Genomic DNA, 18085 nt, shown 5'->3' with positions numbered 1-18085 from the left:
ATAGCAGTACAGTAGAGTGTCGCTGCTTTGCTGGATGGGAAGAGCCATTGATCTATACCCCTTCTTGCCTGTCAGCAGCTTCTAGCTTAATATTGTATTTCAATTACTTATTTTTATTCCACGCAGTAAGTATATTAGCAATAGATCCAGTCAATCGCTGACATTAGTGCGCTAGGTAATGGTTTAGCAAACTTGATTAACATTGATCCCTTCATGCTTTGTTTCTACTAGATTAGAAGTCATCTTAAACAGTTCCACTTAGTTCAATTGCTCTGTAGGTACCCATTTTATCAGGTACAGTGACACCATCTCGTACTACGTCATGCAGGCATTGAGAGGATGGAGTCCAGTTGATTGCTACGGTAACAAAGAATAGAATTATTTTTATCATCTCGCTACACCCAGATCAATTTTTCCCCAATAATCTGACTATCGTTTATTCCCACGTTGTAATAGCCCTAGCGCTTCTATATATCTATTTCAGATACCTAACTAAATTAACGAGGCTGAATCAAGCTAGGGACGTGGACGATGATGATATACAGATAAAGTGAAACGATAAAGATGAGCTGAAACCAAGCTCTAGCTCCAGTTATTCTATCCTAGATCATCGGTTGCCAGCCCAACCCCTGGCTGGATCCCGCTGTTCGCGGGTGTTTACTTGCCCTGAGCGTCCCGTGATCCACACGCTAATCTGTATTGAGCGCGGTGGAGTCACATGTGGGTCACATGATTGGCCCAGATTCCCAGCGGAGGCTGGTGTAAAGGCCCCAAAGGTCCCAACTGGTCCCCCCAGCCGCACTTCGCAATGGCCGTTCCCAGCCTCCCAGCCCCCCTCCTCCACGATATCAACCCAAAACCGTCCCACTACCACTTCCGATTTCCCACAACCCTGCTATCCTCCCTTCCCTCCCTTTATCCGCTCTCCCCTCCCCCTGCTATTGTTCCATACACCCCCCCCTCATTCTCAATCCATTCTTGACATCTGGTCGGCCATTCATCCCAGTGATTTTCTGACGGCGCTTCGTGTTCTCGAATCCTTCCAACCTCCGGTATGTGATCAGCCACCATCCATATCGCTATCGATAGCGGCTTGATAAACTGACCGTATCTCCAGTGCGAGGATTACTTTCCCCACGGTTGAACTATTGACCCAGAGTCGTCATACCACTTCTATATTGGCGACATACCCATCGGTCATGTCTCAAAACACCTTTCGATCTCAAAGTCCCCTCGCAGCACCGGCGGAGATTCTTGCCCCGGCAACCCCAGTCCGCCGCAACACTCTTTCTCCTTCGCCAGACCTCAGTGCCGCCGTCAAAGGTCGCTCTTCTCAGTCAGACAAGAAGTTCATGTCTCCACCCGCTCTCTCATCATCTGATATGACCCCGCCTCCTTCAACCCAAATTCCCGGAGCGCCTCTCCGCCGGTCTCACTCGCGCTCTCTGAGCCCTGCCATTGTCACACCCGCCAACCTGGACAAGTCACTATGTGACGCCTATGGGGCGTCTGAGAACCTCCCAACGATCGAGGAGATTGACAATGCCAGTGAAACCCGCCTGCGACAAATCGCCAAGGATCTTCTCGCCGTGGCCCAAGAGGCCCGCATGTCTGCGCTGCACTTCAAGCTCCAAAACAGTTTGGTCTCATTTGCCAGCAATGAGGCAGTCAAGCGTGCCGAAGTCGAACAGCAGCTCGCAAAGCGAGAGGTTGAGATCCTTCAGAGCGCCGAGTATCGCAGTCGCTCGCGCCCTGCCGAGCCCTTGACTCCCAAGCAATCTTTCTCCATCCCCACCGACGACTACTTGGCTGTTCTCCACCGTTCGCAAGAACTCGAGAATGCCAATCTCGTTTTGGATCGCCGCCTTCGCAACGCGAAGCGTGCCATTGATGACGCCACTGCCCGCTCAGTGGAGCTGACTGAACAAAATGAGATGCTCAAGCGCCGCATCCAGGACAACCGTCAACACTTCTCTCAAATCTACAACTACGGGAGCATGTCTCCGGGCATGCAGAATGAGCTCCACACCATCTGCCGCGGCGAACACACCGATGGCCTGGCAGCACTTCTGTTTGCCGACAAATTTACCAACCGTCTCCACGAACCTCAAGGCTCCTATGGCGCCCACTCTTCCGTCCCCGTGACTCCCAACCAGCCGCGCTCCGCTCGCCAGAATCATCACTACCTGACACCAGGCCGGAATGCCCGCGATCAATATGACAGTGACAGCACTGTTTCCCTGTCCGCTCCCGAGTCCGAAGACGAGGTTGTGGAGGCGAGGCATCAGCACGTGCGGACTACCGCCCCGAAGACCAGCTCTCTTCTTCAGACGAAGCTATTTGGTCAAGTGAAGAAGCCTGGCGTGGAACGTATTCAATCTTCCAAGCGCACGGCCGGTTCCGGCGAGAGCAGCCCAGCCACGAAGAGATCCAGGACCAATGCTGGAGTGGGTCTGGGCATCGAGACCTAAGAGCCCAATTTCCCCCCACTCCTCGGCAGTACGAGTGTCCGCACTGACGCTCGTGCATGCCCACTCTGGATACGATTCATGAACTAGCGCTGCTTCTTTGCCTTTGGCATTCACTTGTGACGACTTACTTTTCCTTCGGGAAATATGAATGATGAACAACACTCGCCGTTTTTACGGCATGCAGTATACTTGGATAGCGATTGGAATTTTTGGCTTTTTATGTTTCATGTTTGTGTCGATTGGTTTTTCTTGATTTGCAAGGCCTGAGTGGCTTACCGCAGACAACGGCGTTTAATAAGGGGCATCATGGTTTTTGTTTTTATTTGTCTTGACGTTTGCCCTGACTTGGATTCTCATTTTGGTGTGAGATGGCCATACTGGACCTGTCCGCCCCTCTTGATTGGGTTGGTCGGGTTCGGTAGATTGGGAATTTGTTTCAGACTGCATTACTTTGCATGGCTGTACTATAGGAATAGAATTGAATTCAATCATTGAAAAGTGTTTTACATTCTAGTAAGCCTTAGGCATGGATATCTTCATTCCAATTTCCTTGTGAAGTGTATGCATTTCATCCAAGCTTCGGGGGTGAAACATACTGGTCTATCTTCATGTAGTAGCAAGTTGTCGGTCATGGGATCTTACACTATCAATTGGCGAGGGATTAGGATATGGATGAATCAAGAGACGAGTTCGTATGTCGATTCTTAAAGATCATCTTATCCCATCCATGGTAACCATCGGAGCGATCATTGACTGGCCTAAGGCATGAGCAGTCGTTCTATTGATTGTCGAAACTCTTGAATTATGATCCAGAACCATGCTTGAGGGCTATCAACAGAGTAATAAGATTGGCATGAGCAAATCATTTTGCTAGTGATATGCTATACTCGGAATCTGGTTTCATACTTCAAGATCACAGGGATATGGGCATCCCAAGACTGGTTATACTCTTAATCGCTATGCTTCATTTAAAGTTCGATATAATATTATAGTACTATATTAAGTAAAAATGGAGCAAAAAGTGTCAGGCTAACATTATTTCTAAAATATTTGCAATAGCTTGATCGATTGTAGGGTGAATATGTACTTCGATATTCTGTGGTTGGATCTCTTGGCGGAAATGCGGGAGGGGAAACCTGCTGAGTCAGCTAGTTCTGGCAAATTACCCGAACGGGCTTAGTTAGGGCTCGCTAAGCGAAGCGGTGAGAGGTGAAAGCGGCCACACGAAAAATGGCAACTTCAGTTTCTGCCGTGAAGGGAGACTTGACCAGCAACCCTCCGACGACCACCACCCGGCTCGATCCCCATCCGTCACCATGGTGCGTTCCCCTCGAATCCTTTACGAAAGATGAATATATGAATGGACGAAATGCTCCGCGATTACTCTGCTCGATTTTCCGACACAGTGATGGGGCTGGTGGAATGTTGAAGGTTCATGGGCTGATTCAATTGTGTGGGATTTATAGGCGATCAAGCACAACAACCAAATCCAGAAGAACCGTGAGTGGCCCCGGGACAACCTTGCAATTCGGCGCTCGCTTTTCCTCGAGATTTCGAGCGTCGGATTGATTCAAGGTTTCAATTTCAATATTGAAGATTCTGGTGTGCTAACAGATTTTCAATAGACTTCCGCAAGGATTGGCAGCGTCGTGTGCGTGTGCACTTCGACCAGGTACGACTTTCCGATTCCATCCCCCGAAAAATCTTTCTTTTTCTCTCGCCGAACGATTCTTCCTCGACCGACCGGCATTGAATGGGAAAACTTTTTGCTCAACAGAACTTGGGTCGACTAACATGCGCTTTTCTCGAATTTTTAGCCCGGCCGCAAGCACCGCCGTCGTGAGGCCCGTATCGCCAAGGCCGCCGCCGTTGCTCCTCGCCCCGTCGACAAGCTGCGTCCCGTTGTCCGGTGCCCTACCATCAAGTACAACCGCCGTGTTCGTGCTGGCCGTGGTTTCACCCTCGCTGAGCTGAAGGTAAATCAAACCTCTACTACAATTGGGACTAGCGACCCCCCCCCCCCCCCCCCCCTTCCAACTCGCAAATGAAATCGCAAGAAACATATGGCTCACCACTTTCTTTTTCACCTGAATTTAGGAGGCCGGTATCCCCAAGAAGCTCGCTTCCACCGTCGGTATCTCGGTCGACCACCGCCGCACCAACTACTCCCTGGAGTCCAAGGTCGAGAACGTCGCCCGCCTGAAGGACTACAAGGCCCGCCTGATCCTCTTCCCCCGCAAGAGCGGTCAGTTCAAGAAGCTCGACTCTTCCGCCGAGGACGTCAAGGCCGCCAAGGCTGGTGAGGGTCTCACCAAGAAGGTCGGCGCTTCCTTCCCCATCGTCAACCCTGCTCTCGAGGCCGCCGTCACCGAGGTCAGCCGTGCCTCCCTCCCCGAGGGTGAGAAGGCCGCTTACCGCCGTCTCCGTGACGCCCGCGCCGAGGCCCGCCACCGCGGCCAGCGCGAGAAGCGTGCCCGCGTCAAGGCTGAGGAGGAGCAGGCCGCCAAGAAATAAATGTGTTAATTTTCTGCTCGTGCTGATGATGATGATCGGGTCGGTTTTCGGATCGGGGATGAGTGTACTGTGGCATGGCGTGGCGCCTCTTCCTTTTCTCCTTTCAAACTGAATCCCTCTCTTAACCCTCTTCCTCCTCCAACCCCCTCTTCTTACCACCCCATCCTTTTTTTGTCTCTAAAAAGAAAGAACTCGGAAGATCCTCTCGAAATGCAAAACCGCCCAATTTTTCTTCAAAAAAAATCCTTTTGGCTTCTCTTCCTATCGGCTGTCTGGTTCTTCGGTGTTGGTGTTTGGGCTGGGCACTCTGGTTCGGGTCAACACTGAAAACTAAGGTCGTTTTACTTTCTGTATTTGGGGTTGTTTTTCTTCCGGCAAGGCTTTAGGGGCGACCTGGAGGAGGTATGAAAGCACTCGAGGTGTAAGGGGAATATGAATGATGAGGTGGAGGGTCATGCCATGGGCTCATTTAGAGCATTTCAGATAGTCCTCGCAATGATAAGAGGCTTCAAAAGTTCCAAGTGGTTCGTCTGTAGAGATTTGTAGATTGGGTCATTTGCGGATATCAATTGGTTTGCTTTGTCGAGGTATATATTCAAGTCTGGATAGCAAGTATCCTGCATCATTTTTAGATTTTGTATCATAGGTAGTTTGGGTGCCAAACGGATCACTTCTGACATCGTCACAAATATGTTGTTTGGTGGATGGTGATATATATCGAGATAAGCCTAGATCTACTGTTCAGATAGACGAGCCAGTATCTATAAATATGTTTACAATTGGAACAGAGTTGAACAACTTGGAAACATCCATCACTCAATTTTCCGATATATTTCCTATCCCATCAAAGTAAAACATGGTATCTTAATCGCACTCCATACACACTCCTTACGCCGACGCTTCCCAAAACAAACTAGAATAGAACATAACACCATACATGTCAAGCACTTCGTAGCAAAGCACCGAGGGCACCCTCAGTTGCCCTTAAAATCGCATCCGCATGCACGCCCCCCGTCACGTTTCCACCAGTAGCAGAGATCCCTTCCTCGCGTAGCAGAACATGGAATAATTTCCTAGTCTCCTGGTCGATCTTCTTGCTCGATCCAGTCCCACCACCGGAGACTGACACGCTAAGCTCAGGTTGGAGCTGTGGTTCTCCAGTCCACTCGTCCATGACTAATGCATTCGAGAGAAGCACTCGAGGGGCGTTGCTGCTAGAAGACCCAGCCTTGACAACCATCGTGCTGCGCTCAAGATGCGGGACTAGACGTCGAAGCTCAGAGACTGTGATGATGCCGTCTTGAGATTCCGGGAAAGCCTCCTTGGCGCGTTTAGCAGAGCCGTTGCCGTGGTTGTTGTCAATTCGCGCCCAGAGCTGTGCCCGCGCTACCGATGCTTCCCAATACCGATTGATGCCCCAGCATAGAGTTGCCACGTCAAGCGCGAGAAGGGGGTTCTCGAGCCGGGAGTCGATCCATTGTCGGAGTGCCTCTGGAACTCTTCGTTTTTTGCTTTCATTGCCCGTTGGTACTGAGACGGAAGTCACGGTCTGTGTTTCCGGGTTGGTTTCGTATACAACGGAGACATTGTATAATGATGCTGGGAATGGGGATGGTGCAGAGAATGTCAAGGTGTGTGTCTCCAGTAAGGAAGCCGATTTCGAAGCTGTGCGACTTGAATTTGTTCGAAGTGTTAAGGGAGAAAACACGGTTAGATAGGATGGTGCCTTTGATGTCTCCTTCAGCGCGAATGGGTTTGTGGGCATCGGAGATGCTTGAGGCGCTGGGCGAGGGAGGTTTGCTGAGAATGGGAGGAGGGTGGAGAGTAGCGCTGACATGGACACGGGAGCTCGTGGTGGCACTGGTTCATTGATGTGCGCCGACTCTTCGACAAGAAGATTCAAGAATCTATTGAACTCTTTCGTGTCACTTGACAGATTCATGCCCGAGTCGACCTTCTCGGCCCATTTGCTTAGATCGGCCACGTCGTTTTTCAATCGGCGTAGCTCTTCTTCTAGGCTCTTGCGAGAGTTCATTTTCTCGAGTACAGCTGCAGAAACATTCTCTTGTGTAAAAGCCGTATCGTCGTATGGGAGTTCTTCCACCGGTGATTGGAACTTCAAAGTTTTCAATGGGCTTCCTTGAAGCACATCTGTCGCTTGCCGTTTCATTCGTTTCTCATGTCGTGCGCTCGGGCTGCTGCTAAGCAGTCCCCTTGGTCGATCGGGTGCTTTGACCAGACCTAATTGCGTTGGTGTTGGGGGTAGATCTGGCTCCAGAGAATCATCGTCGTCATCCCCCAGCCCACCACCAGGCTCATTGGTATCCATATCAACATCCATGTTTGGTTCGTGTGCCGCGGTTCCCAGCTCTAGAGCTAGTTGGTCCTCTGGGGTATTGGAGAGGTTGTCTTGTTTCGGTTGTGGTTGTTTGCGGACGGGCGAGCCAAAGATAAAGTCCGTCGCCGAGATTCTCTTAGATAGTCGGCGAGGTGGCTTTGAAAATGCTTGAATGCCACTGGGACGTCTGCTGGGCGAAAATAGCATTGGCGATCCGGACGTTCTCGGTGCTTTGAGAGGACTCGAAGGATTCAATGAGGGCCGAAGAGCTTTACGATCACGGAGACCAACACTTCTGGCGTCATCTTTTTGAGGGCTTTTGTTTTGATTGTCCCGACTTGGTGATTGTCTGCTGGGAGACCTGCTGAGTGCGCGTTCGAGAACTTCTGGATGCGACCTGGCTAGGCTTGCCCTCGTGGGTGATTGAAAGGATGCGCGACTTGGTGAACGCGACTCCCTGCTAAGTTCGGGGCCCTGCGACGCGCCAATAGTGACACCCACACCCTCGCCGGTCCTACGGCGCTTTGGAGGTGAATTCATCGTTGGGATATATAAATTGTTTCAATGTTTAATTGTCTGAACTGCGCGCCGACCTTGCGGAGTGCATAAACAACGATGTTTGCAGTGTTTGCACCTATGACTTAATCTCGCAGTAGCCCGAGGATGTTCTTCCTTTCCTCCGACCGCACACGATGGAGTGTCTTGTTGCGGGCAGACAGTCTCTCCAGAGGACAAGAATTTGTACTAGATCATATCAGTATCGATTTGTACCTACCATCTCTTCATATCGTCAATATGCCTTGATTCCGACACCCCGGCGCATGCGCGCCTATGACCCGTCTACCTCCGCACGTGATAACGATGGTTCCTTGCTCGAAGCTGCATCATTCTCGCAGGCTCAGCCATTGTCAGGCTTCTATTCGTTGCTTTTGGCCTCTCCTTTGCCAAAAAGTGCCCGTATAACGACAGAACAATCGAGACCCGCTACGACCGAGGACCAACCAACCTCGGCGCAAGCAACTGCATCTAAGCCTATGACCCCTCAAGAAAAGATGGCCATTGTCTTTGGCAGTCCCCTTACAGGGCCAGGCCGCCAATCTCGATACAATCCCGGCGAGACACCGCCAGAATCAACATGGAGAACGATTAATGGCGTACCTATCCCGCCTCGCCCCGAGGAACCAGACAACTGCTGCATGAGCGGCTGTGTGCATTGCGTCTGGGACGACTTCCGCGACGAAATGGAAGAGTGGGCTGGTAGGATCGCCAAGGCCAAGGCCAAGGGTGGACCTGAGAAAGGCACCCCAGATATGCGTACTGAGCCCCGAGCCGAGGTCGACTCGGCCAGTCATAGTATGGACGATGATGGCGGCGGCAGTGAGACCAATTGGGCTGTACCAAACCAAGAGGATGATCTCTTTGCCAGTATTCCGGTTGGCATTCGAGAGTTTATGAAGACGGAGAAAAAGTTACGGGTGAAGCACGAAAAGGAAGCTTCGGCTTGAAGATCTATAGGTGGATGTTTTTTTGTATTAGTGAACTTTTTATACCCTGCTGTACATATACTGGGGGATTTGATAGGAGATGGCGGATAGACCATCAGAGTTAGATGGGATGTAGACTGTATATAGAAACAAAAATATTCATGAGGCGAAGGATTCTAGCGCTCTCCCTTATTTTGAATTACATTCATAGAGGAATGAATTTGAGAACATCTACTTAGGATGCTGGTCTTATCAAGCGCCGCCCCGGACTTTGCACGCCGCCGAGTCCGTGCGTCGCGCCGCAGGTTTCCCTTTCACCTTCTTTTTTCCCACGAGGCGAACTACCTAAGCTTGCCCACTGCCAATACTTTCGAGAGCAATGGGTTGATGCTTACAACTAGAGACCCTATTAATATCCAGGGAATCGCCGAACGAGCGCAGATGGATCCGTCATCCCTCCTCGAATTGCCCACGCGTTGGTTCGTTAGCCCACCGTGAACCTCCCCTTCCTTCCGCAAGATGGCGCCGCGAACGAAAGTATGCAATTGCATTCTACATCTCAAACGAGCAATTTCTTATCGCCAAAACTATCTGCACATATATACCCCCTGCTGGGACTTTAGTCAACACAATGCGACCCCGCGCCTTCGCCGAGACCTACATGCGACAACACGAACACTAGAATCGTCGAGAAATTCGGTCACAACGACAGCACTGCCTAGACGTCAATGGGGGTTAGGCCGGCATAGAATACATACATTTTGGGTCCGAAAATCACCTTCGCTCCCACGCGGTGCTCGGAGTTTCGCCAACACTCGCGCATTGACATCCAATGTCACTGAACCTTCGGTGGAAACCCCGCAAGTCGAGGCTGGAGACGCAGATATTTCACATGGAGATAGCACGGGCTCTGTACATGGGAATGATACCGACGAATCGAATCTATCACCGGAGGCACAAAATGATATCAAGATCTTCAGAACTGTATGGAAGCGAGGAATCATCAACGTATCCAGAGACTTCAAGGTGCTTGAGGACAAAGGCCACTCGAAATTCAGTATAAAGCTGCGCATCCCGAAAAGGAGGCATGATGAAGAAGAAAGGAAACTGCGAGTTCGGGGTGAATTGAAGTCCACTAATAAGGTCCGTACTTATCGCCCGCGAATTGCGCGTATGGTATTGGTTTCTTCTGACGACAGAATAAACAGGATGAATTGAAAAACACGGCTTTTTTACGCATGATTTCGGAATTGAGGGAAGAGGGATTATGGGATTCTTTGGTTTCCGAAGCAGAGCTGGACCCAGTCTCCTCTACTGCTGCGCGGCCCTCGCCCGTGACGATAGAGCCTTCAGATTCTACTGAGGAGCATGCTGTCGCTGAAGAGTCCTCTCAAACTGAGGAGACTATTGCTGAAGAGCTTGCCTCTCTTTCACCCGAGCCGAGCAAGGATGATTTCCAAACTATCAACACGCTGGAGCAGAAGAAGTACATTCAGCTGGACATTGAATTCTCGGGCAATGAATTTGAGGGCATGATGTGTTTTGTGATGTGCTCGATACGTAATATAAAGCAGGATTTGCAGGCTGTTGGCTACGGGATGTCAAAGGTACAGTCTGATAGCGCCCTTGGCTCAGCAGTCTACTTTTGCATATACTGACGAGCAACGGCAAACAGCGAGATGCAAAAGAGGAAGCTTTCGGAGAGTTAGCTTCGAAGCTACAAGAGATGGGAATCTGGGAAGAGCTGTTACAACAGGACCATACTAAGCTTACCGTGAATGACGACCTGCTTTACATGATGCGCTTTGGGACGCAGAGTCTAATCGAAGCGAATGATAATCTTCGGTCGTTCATGACAATCAAGGAAAAGCGAAATCACCGATCGCAGAGGGATACAGACGCACAAAATGTGTACAGGACAAAGCGATCTGAGCAACTAGCCCAAGCGCTTCGCAAGTTTCGCCAATCCAAGGATCCAAAGGTAGTGGCTATTCGATCTGCAACGAACAGTCTACCAGTGAACGAACACAAGGAAACGGTCCTAGATCTTGTCAAGAACAACACCTACAGCATCATTGTTGCGGAGACCGGGTCTGGAAAGTCAACGCAAGTCCCTCAGATGATCTTGAACGATGCAATCGAGGAGAGCTCTGGAGGCTTCTGCAATGTGCTTTGCATTCAACCACGACGTATCGCAGCCCGTATGCTGGCTCAGCGGGTTGCTCATGAACGACTTGAACAGATTGGCAATACAGTGGGCTATATGATTCGATTTGGGATCAAGCGGCCAGCCAAAGGTGGTAGCATCACCTACTGTACCACCGGTCTTGCTTTGAATCTGTTACAAGATGATCCCAATCTACTCAACTCGTTCTCTCACATTATCCTCGATGAAGTTCATGTTCGCGATATTGACATTGATTTTGTGATGCTGCTCTTGAAGAACCACATCAACAAGTGTCGAGCCTCAGGTACCCCGACGCCTAAGATTGTGGTGATGAGTGCGACAGTCGATGTTGATCTTTTTGCTTCTTACTTTCAAAATACGGGACCCGACGGGGAGCTCTTGCCTGCTCCACACATCTCCATCCCTGGGCGTCAATTCCACGTGAATTCACATTACCTGGATGAGATTATCGATGACATTACCTCCAAACTCAAGGATGACGTTCTTCAGTGGTGTTTGAAAGAGCCGTCGACACTCAAGTTCTTGCAAAATCATTACCGGAACTACGCTGCAGAAGACCCAGCCGACGAAGTCAATGATGATCAGGATACACCTTCACCCCCAGAAGAATCAGATTCGGCAATCTCTTTGTCAAGCCCCACGGGCGTCAAGCGTGTGGACGATGCCCCTTTTGTCCCAGCTGGGCTGATTGCCGCCGTCACCCATCACCTTCTCAACACAACGGAGACAGGTTCTGTCTTGGTCTTCCTGCCTGGCCTAAGTCAAATAATTGCTGCTGAATCCCAGATCATGCAAGCCGCGGAAATGTTGAAACTGGACTTTTCGAATGAAGACAAGTTCAGAATTCTGAAGCTGCACAGCAGTCTCCCCGAAGAGCTCGCTAAACTGGACCTTGAAGTTCCCAAAGGTTGTCGAAGGATTTTGCTCGCAACGGATATTGCAGAGGCGTCCCTCACAATCCCAGACGTGAGACATGTGATTGACTCGGGAAAGGTGAATCAACTGATGTACGACCCTCGGACCCGATCTCACCAGATGACTTGCTGCTGGGCGAGCCAGTCAAGTACCGTCCAACGAGCTGGGCGGGCAGGTAGAGTGCAGGATGGGGAGTACTTCTTCCTTGGTAGTAAGGAGTGCTTCGACTCGCTCCGTATCACCAAGTCTCCCGAAATTCTTCGAAGCGACCTTCAGTCGGTCTGTCTGCGAGCCAAATTGTCCAATCCTTCTACTCCCATCACCGAATTCCTCGAACAGGCCATCGAGTCCCCAGAAGCGGATGACGTTGACATGGCCATTGATTCCTTGAAACAATTACAAGCACTAGATGACAAGGAGAGTCTCACCAATTTGGGCTCTTTAGTCGGTCATATGCCTATACTACCTCCTCACCTCGCCAAGATGGTCGCCCTGGGCGCTATTTTCCGGTGCCTAGATCCTCTTTTGATTTTGGCAACATTGGGGCGAGAATCAAACTTCTTCTACCGAGGCAGTGATGACAAGCAGCGTCAAAAGGCCTGGAATGACCAAGCTGCATTTGCGGGACAGAGTTCTAGTGATCATTTCAGCATCATCAATGCTTTCAAGGCTGTTCGCTCTGTCTGGAACGATCAAGGGCCGCGAGCTGCTCAAAGATTCGCATTCTCGAAGAACGTCTACGTCCCCGTGTATCGAGAGGCCTTTCTCACAGCCAACCAAATCCTGCATCAGCTGGAACAAGCCCGAATTATCAACAAATGGCTGTCATTTGGAAAAGACCCCGAAGGCCGATTTGGCGGGCCGGACCTGAATGTCAACTCGAATCATGTCCCTCTCATCAAAGCATTGCTGCTTCACTGTCTATACCCCCGGCTCGCTGCGCCCAAAACAGACTCCAACACTGTATTTATCACTCAGACTGATAAACAGGCAGTTCTGCATTCGGGGAGCATGACTAAGAATGGCAAAAAGCCGCCGCGAGCTCTGCTCGTTTTCAATCAGAAATTCTTGTGGGGAACGCCGCCGAGTATCAAAGCGTTGAAGGAGGCCTCCATCGTGACTCCGCTGGCAGCGTGTCTGTTCGGTGGTAAATTGGCGGTGCAGCGCTCGTCCATCGTTATGGACTCGTGGATGCGAACGGGAATTCAAGTGATCGACAGTCCAGCCACGCCAAATGAAGTGATCAAGGATGTAATTAAGTTGAATGATATCCTGAACAAGGTAAGCATCAACTTCAGACCCGTAATTAGTCGATTCGACAAGATCATTGTTCTAACTCTTTTCGGTTATCTAGGCTTTGACCACGACATTCGATTCCTACCCCAGCGATTTCCAAACTCTGCAAATAAAGAAGAAAAAGGGAAACTTCTTCAAGGCTCGTAACCAATTCGTTGCAACTTTGCAACAAACCATCAAAGACATCCTGGACCGCGACTGCAACCCAGCTCGAGTATCCGCGCCTGCTGCATGGAATGCGCACGACGTTAGTAAATACTCGGATCGAGCATAGCACGTCTGCCATGTACAATAGATTCTCTACTTTCATACATACAATTTAAAAGAAATATGAACAGAATCATCAATTCATACCTAATTTGCATACCTTGATTCCGACTTCCAACTTCTGACCATGTTATCCACTCACCGCCTAGATAATCCTTATCGCCCAAAAAAAGTTTCAAGCAACACATCCAACACCAACGCTCAACAAACAAAACTAACCACCACAAAAAGACAAAAAAGGAATGGCTCTCTCCAAGAGCGAATCCGACATCATCCTAAACCGGGCAAATGTCGCGCTCGCCCGAAGCCAACGCCTCGTCGCATCATGGCTCCCCGAGAGAACCACCGACGAACTCACAAACGCCAAATCAGAAGAGGAACTACAACGCGAGGAAGATGAGATTTTCACAGCTGTCCCTGAGACGTAAGACCCTCCCTCTATCCCTCTCTCGTTTTCTTGCTCTTTCTCTTTATATTTCTTCATTGAAATATCCGGAATGTCTTTGTCTGCTTGATACTAACTCGAGAGCGCATCACAGTCTCGGCGTCGGCGCCCCTCTCCCCGAAAAAGCAGCAGACGGAAGCTGGAATCGCACGGAATTAAGCTCAAACGATCAATTACGCAAACAACTCCTCGGAAGGAACTATGATAAATTTATGAAAGCCAATGCTGCGGCGAAACAAGCTTCCGCTGCTGCTAAGACCGCTGCGTCGGCTGCTGCGGCGGGGAAGACAGCTTCTGCGGCGAATGAGGAGGATGATCAGGATGATGATGAGGATGGGAGGGTTTCTATGGTTGGGAAGCAGAAGAGGAGGAGGGTTGGGCAGGGTCGTGCTGCACAGATTGGATCTGGATCTGGGTCTGGTGTTACCCCTGTCTCTACGGGCGATGTTGAGGATGCGGGTGAGAAGGCGGATAATGGGACAGTCCAGACTGAAGGGATTGTTAAACAGGCTCCCTCGAAGGGGAGGAAGAAGGCTACGAGTTATCTGGATGAATTGTTGGCTGAGAGGTCGAAGAAGAGGAAGAAGCGGTGAAATATTGGTTGCACTGCATAAGATTTCTTCCCCTTTTTGTCTTCCTCGAGTATCCGAGCGGGTCTTCTGGGATCTTTACCAGAGTCCAGACTGGAAGTCTGTTGGTCTAGACTGGCTGTACGTCTGCTATTGCTAGGGCCAGCTTGAGCATCAACCCGGTCACACGGTATAGCCGTGTTTGACGGGTTGGCTAGAGTCGATCTACAGGCTTGTTGGTCGCCTTTGCACTGCAGGCATTTAATTGCGCTACAGTAATCCTAACCAAGAAGCCTTTGGTCGAAGAGGCTTTTACTAGCAGAGCCTCCTCCTCCTTACCTCGAAAGTTCCACAAACTTTCTCAATTCAGAATGAAAAGTGGGCACAGATATAGAATACAAAATTCCATTCCAGACAGTTCTAGATGCCACCATGATGTTTTTCTTTGCTCCGTCCGACACCAGGGTATATAAAATATGCTGCGAGAATGAAGTATAAAACCCAGAAGCCAATTTCATCACTTGACACCAACAGCATGAAGATTTCCAAAAGAAAAAGGAAAGGATGATTATGAGAGAGAGAGAGAGAGAAAGAGAGGGAGAGAAAAAGAGAAACAGTTAAATGAAAATAGAGAGAAAAGAAGGGAAATGGAAATGGGAGAATGTGACACATCTACAGTCCCAAGATATAGGAAATCGGATAAGTGAGGAGAGGATGGGATGCTGTCGAGCTTTTGGAATCCAAGGAGCTGGAGATGAGGTGGCTGTGAGGGTGTTTTCAGGTATACAGATGCTGTCCAAGAAAAAAGAGGCGGATTGCCGGGGAGTATGGTTGGGTATATGAGTTGATTTGACCTGAAATGGGTTCGAGATAGTCCAATCGTATGATTTGGTGTACGATGGTGGCCTCCGCCAGGAGGGTGAGGAGAAGGCTGATGATGGTATTGGGTCGGCTGGCAATGATACCGCCAATTGTGCATTTCATGCTGCTGGAATCTACTCCAACCGTTTTCGTTTCCGGTCCTCTTGTTGATCTTCGTCCGGCCGTTCAGCGGTATCGGCGGGATTCAGTAGAGAATGCACATTGCTGGCCATACTCGAACGGCGAGTGGCAGGCAGAGAAGACTCTTGACGGGGGAACCTCGAGCCTCCCAGAGTCCAGCCATTGTCAACACTTAGCATTGACGGGGATGGCTCGGCCCCAGTCGGAGGTGTCGCATGACGGGATTGATCTTGGAGGCGTCGAGGCGCACCCATCTCATACTGAGCTAGTACATCCCGGACTTGTTGCTCGCTGCTCGTGGGTACACGATGAGGGGATGAGGGCCAAGGTCCACTGCTTCCACCACCTCCGCCGGTGCTTCCAGGAGGGAAAGGAGAAGTACCAGTGGGAGGCCAGTCGGCTTGTCGAATATCCGCAAATGTGTGGCGGCGGCCTAGATTCGGGCCTCCGGGAGGAGTAGATATGGAAAGTGGATGAGGCGTAGGTTGTTGTGGTTGTTGTTGCGGCGGTGGCGGAGCAGCACCACCAGCACCACCACTAGGAGGCTGTAGTCGATTATAATTAGGAATAGGCGCATTGGCACCTCCAATGGAGCCGTAGCGACGAGGGGACACGGCAAGGTGAGGAGGGACGGGTGGCCGAATCATAGATTGGCGCCGGCTGTCGTCCTGGGGTAGTTGGCGAGGGGACAAGGGAGGACCAGATTCTACTGGCAAGTTTCCGAAAAATGGTTGGCGTGGTGGCATGAGAGTATCGTGGGAAGCGTCCATGGCACGAACTGATTCGAGATGCTTCTCTACCTCCCTTTGCATGTTCAAAACTGGGAGGCTCGTTAGTAAAGCCGAGACATCGGGGGTATAGATAGGACTGCTCGTACTGTCGCGATATAAAGGACTCTCCTGGTTGGGCACGACACCTTGGAGAAAGCGCGAGATTGAATGAGTCCACTGAAGACAAGAGGTTAGTAACAGCGAAACTCCCCAGATCAAGGTCAACATACTTGGTAGCATTTGGCGAGACCTTCGGCCATACTCTGGCATTTCGAACTCAATGCCACGTTCCCTTCCTCCGCACGAGATAGGCGCGCATGCATGTCATGAAGACTGTATTCAAGGTTCATAAGCCTGGCTTCCGTCGCATCGGGAACGGGTTCAGCGGGGGTGCCCGGTTGCGATGCAGTAGCCTTGTGGCCTGGGAATGAGTCGCGATGAATCAAAGCATGGCGAGAGGCACGACGCTTGATCTCGCGCAGGCCGATCAAATCACCCCGTTTGAAGTTGCCATTTCCGTGTTTAAATTCCCAAAGCGCAGAGTCCGGGGAGCCCGTATGAAAGACGTCGCTCACTGCCAGATTAGATTAGCGAATTGTCTAATTGTCTTGGTCGATTTTCCGGGTCAACGAACCTTTGTGAAACCCGTACATATTCAACTGACGGACAAAGGATGAAATGTTGGTGTGCTTGAAATACTGGCTAGTGGGATATTAGCAACCAGAACCACCCCGGAAATAACTGAGAGAACGATCGAAACTGACGCGAGGACTTTGGAGAATTCAGAAGTCGGTGACATGACAAAACTGTCGTTGGTATTGGACCAAGATATCAAATGTTGGATGCTGGAGTCCTCGAGCATGCTGTTCGAAAGTCAAGCCATGTCAGTACCCTGTGGCAAATTTCGAACTCGCGACCAAAAACTCGTCGACGTACTTGTAAAGCTTGTGGATAAATGCGGTTTGTACCACTTTGGGTTGCTGGGCTGCAGCAGCAGCCCCAACGGCCGAGTTTTGGGGATTACTCGTAATTCCGACTTCGGCACCATTGGTGTTGATTGCGCCGGTGCGGTCGCTATCGGGACTGCTGTGAATAGGCATTCCACCCGCGGCGACAGAGGATGGCGGAGTGATCTCCATGGCTGCAGGGGAGTGTTGGGCGGATTGCGAGAGAACGGGGAGGTTTCGCGTTTTGCCGGGACCATCTGCAGGTCCGGCGAAGGTGGCCCTGGAGGACGGGGGATCGGCGAGACTACTCATGTCGGGCGAAAAGGGGAGACCAGAGGGAGACAGAAAAAGGGCGGCGATGGGTGGCGAAGGCGACGGCTGACGGGCCCACGATCGTCGCCGGTATATATAGGGTTCTGTGAGGAGGATGATAAGGGAACCGGGCTGAAGGTGTTGGTGAGAAGGTAAATCGAACGCGATCGATTCGACCGTTGGAAACCCGCTCGTGGCGGGAGAACGTGCGATAGGGAAGACGGGGGTCTCGTGAAGGCCAGCTAGGCGCAGATCAACGAAGTTGTGAGAACTGGTATATCATTGCGCCCACGAATTGAAGTTCGGAGAGGATTGTCGAGAGGGAGTTTTCGGGACTGAGAGAGAGGCTTTGCGCTGAGGATTCTGGAAAGCTGCGGGGAAGGGGGAAGAGGGGAGCAACCGGAGCGCGTCGGTCGGGATCTGCAGCGCTTGAAGCTCAAGGGATCGGGGGCGTTGCAGGAAGGTTGACACGATCAAGTACTCAGACGACTCGGTCGAGGTGGAGGTCGATATTTGGGGGGAAGAAGAGATGCGATGGAAGGTGGCAGAGAATGAAAAGGAGAGAGG

The 18085-nt window shown here is 50.7% G+C and overlaps 7 protein-coding genes across 7 annotated transcripts; 5 read left to right on the top strand and 2 right to left on the bottom strand.

Moving 5' to 3' along the window:
• Window positions 1–1199: 1199 nt before the first annotated feature.
• N7496_000433 (uncharacterized protein) lies at window positions 1200–2471 on the top strand (the record flags this gene model as incomplete). Its single annotated transcript, XM_056693364.1, has 1 exon — window positions 1200–2471. One exon carries the CDS (start codon window positions 1200–1202, stop codon window positions 2469–2471), a length of 1272 nt encoding a protein of 423 aa, XP_056560093.1.
• A 1316-nt stretch (window positions 2472–3787) lies between these two features.
• Window positions 3788–4985, top strand: N7496_000432 (60S ribosomal protein eL13; the record flags this gene model as incomplete). Its single annotated transcript, XM_056693363.1, has 5 exons — window positions 3788–3790; window positions 3938–3971; window positions 4097–4143; window positions 4289–4447; window positions 4569–4985. The coding sequence occupies 5 exons, from the start codon at window positions 3788–3790 to the stop codon at window positions 4983–4985; spliced, it is 660 nt and encodes a 219-aa protein (XP_056560092.1).
• Window positions 4986–5925: 940 nt separating this feature from the next.
• N7496_000431 (uncharacterized protein) lies at window positions 5926–7863 on the bottom strand (the record flags this gene model as incomplete). Its single annotated transcript, XM_056693362.1, has 1 exon — window positions 5926–7863. One exon carries the CDS (start codon window positions 7861–7863, stop codon window positions 5926–5928), a length of 1938 nt encoding a protein of 645 aa, XP_056560091.1.
• A 152-nt stretch (window positions 7864–8015) lies between these two features.
• N7496_000430 (oxidoreductase-like domain-containing protein) lies at window positions 8016–8828 on the top strand (the record flags this gene model as incomplete). The annotated part of the gene is made up of 1 exon (XM_056693361.1): window positions 8016–8828. The coding sequence occupies one exon, from the start codon at window positions 8016–8018 to the stop codon at window positions 8826–8828; it is 813 nt and encodes a 270-aa protein (XP_056560090.1).
• Window positions 8829–10045: 1217 nt separating this feature from the next.
• N7496_000429 (uncharacterized protein) lies at window positions 10046–13480 on the top strand (the record flags this gene model as incomplete). Its single annotated transcript, XM_056693360.1, has 3 exons — window positions 10046–10414; window positions 10483–13191; window positions 13265–13480. 3 exons carry the CDS (start codon window positions 10046–10048, stop codon window positions 13478–13480), a joined length of 3294 nt encoding a protein of 1097 aa, XP_056560089.1.
• Window positions 13481–13715: 235 nt separating this feature from the next.
• On the top strand, window positions 13716–14511 carry N7496_000428 (DUF3245 domain-containing protein; the record flags this gene model as incomplete). The annotated part of the gene is made up of 2 exons (XM_056693359.1): window positions 13716–13897; window positions 14013–14511. The coding sequence occupies 2 exons, from the start codon at window positions 13716–13718 to the stop codon at window positions 14509–14511; spliced, it is 681 nt and encodes a 226-aa protein (XP_056560088.1).
• Window positions 14512–15482: 971 nt separating this feature from the next.
• N7496_000427 (heat shock factor family protein) lies at window positions 15483–17518 on the bottom strand (the record flags this gene model as incomplete). Its single annotated transcript, XM_056693358.1, has 5 exons — window positions 15483–16436; window positions 16490–16833; window positions 16894–16961; window positions 17024–17122; window positions 17196–17518. 5 exons carry the CDS (start codon window positions 17516–17518, stop codon window positions 15483–15485), a joined length of 1788 nt encoding a protein of 595 aa, XP_056560087.1.
• Between the last annotated feature and the right edge of the window lie 567 nt (window positions 17519–18085).

The sequence above is a fragment of the Penicillium cataractarum genome, assembly GCF_028827025.1.
Source record: "Penicillium cataractarum strain IBT 29864 chromosome Unknown utg000001l, whole genome shotgun sequence".
NCBI lineage: Eukaryota > Fungi > Ascomycota > Eurotiomycetes > Eurotiales > Aspergillaceae > Penicillium > Penicillium cataractarum.
Note: the sequence above shows the minus strand (reverse complement) of the source record. Positions and strands in the feature narration are given on the sequence as shown.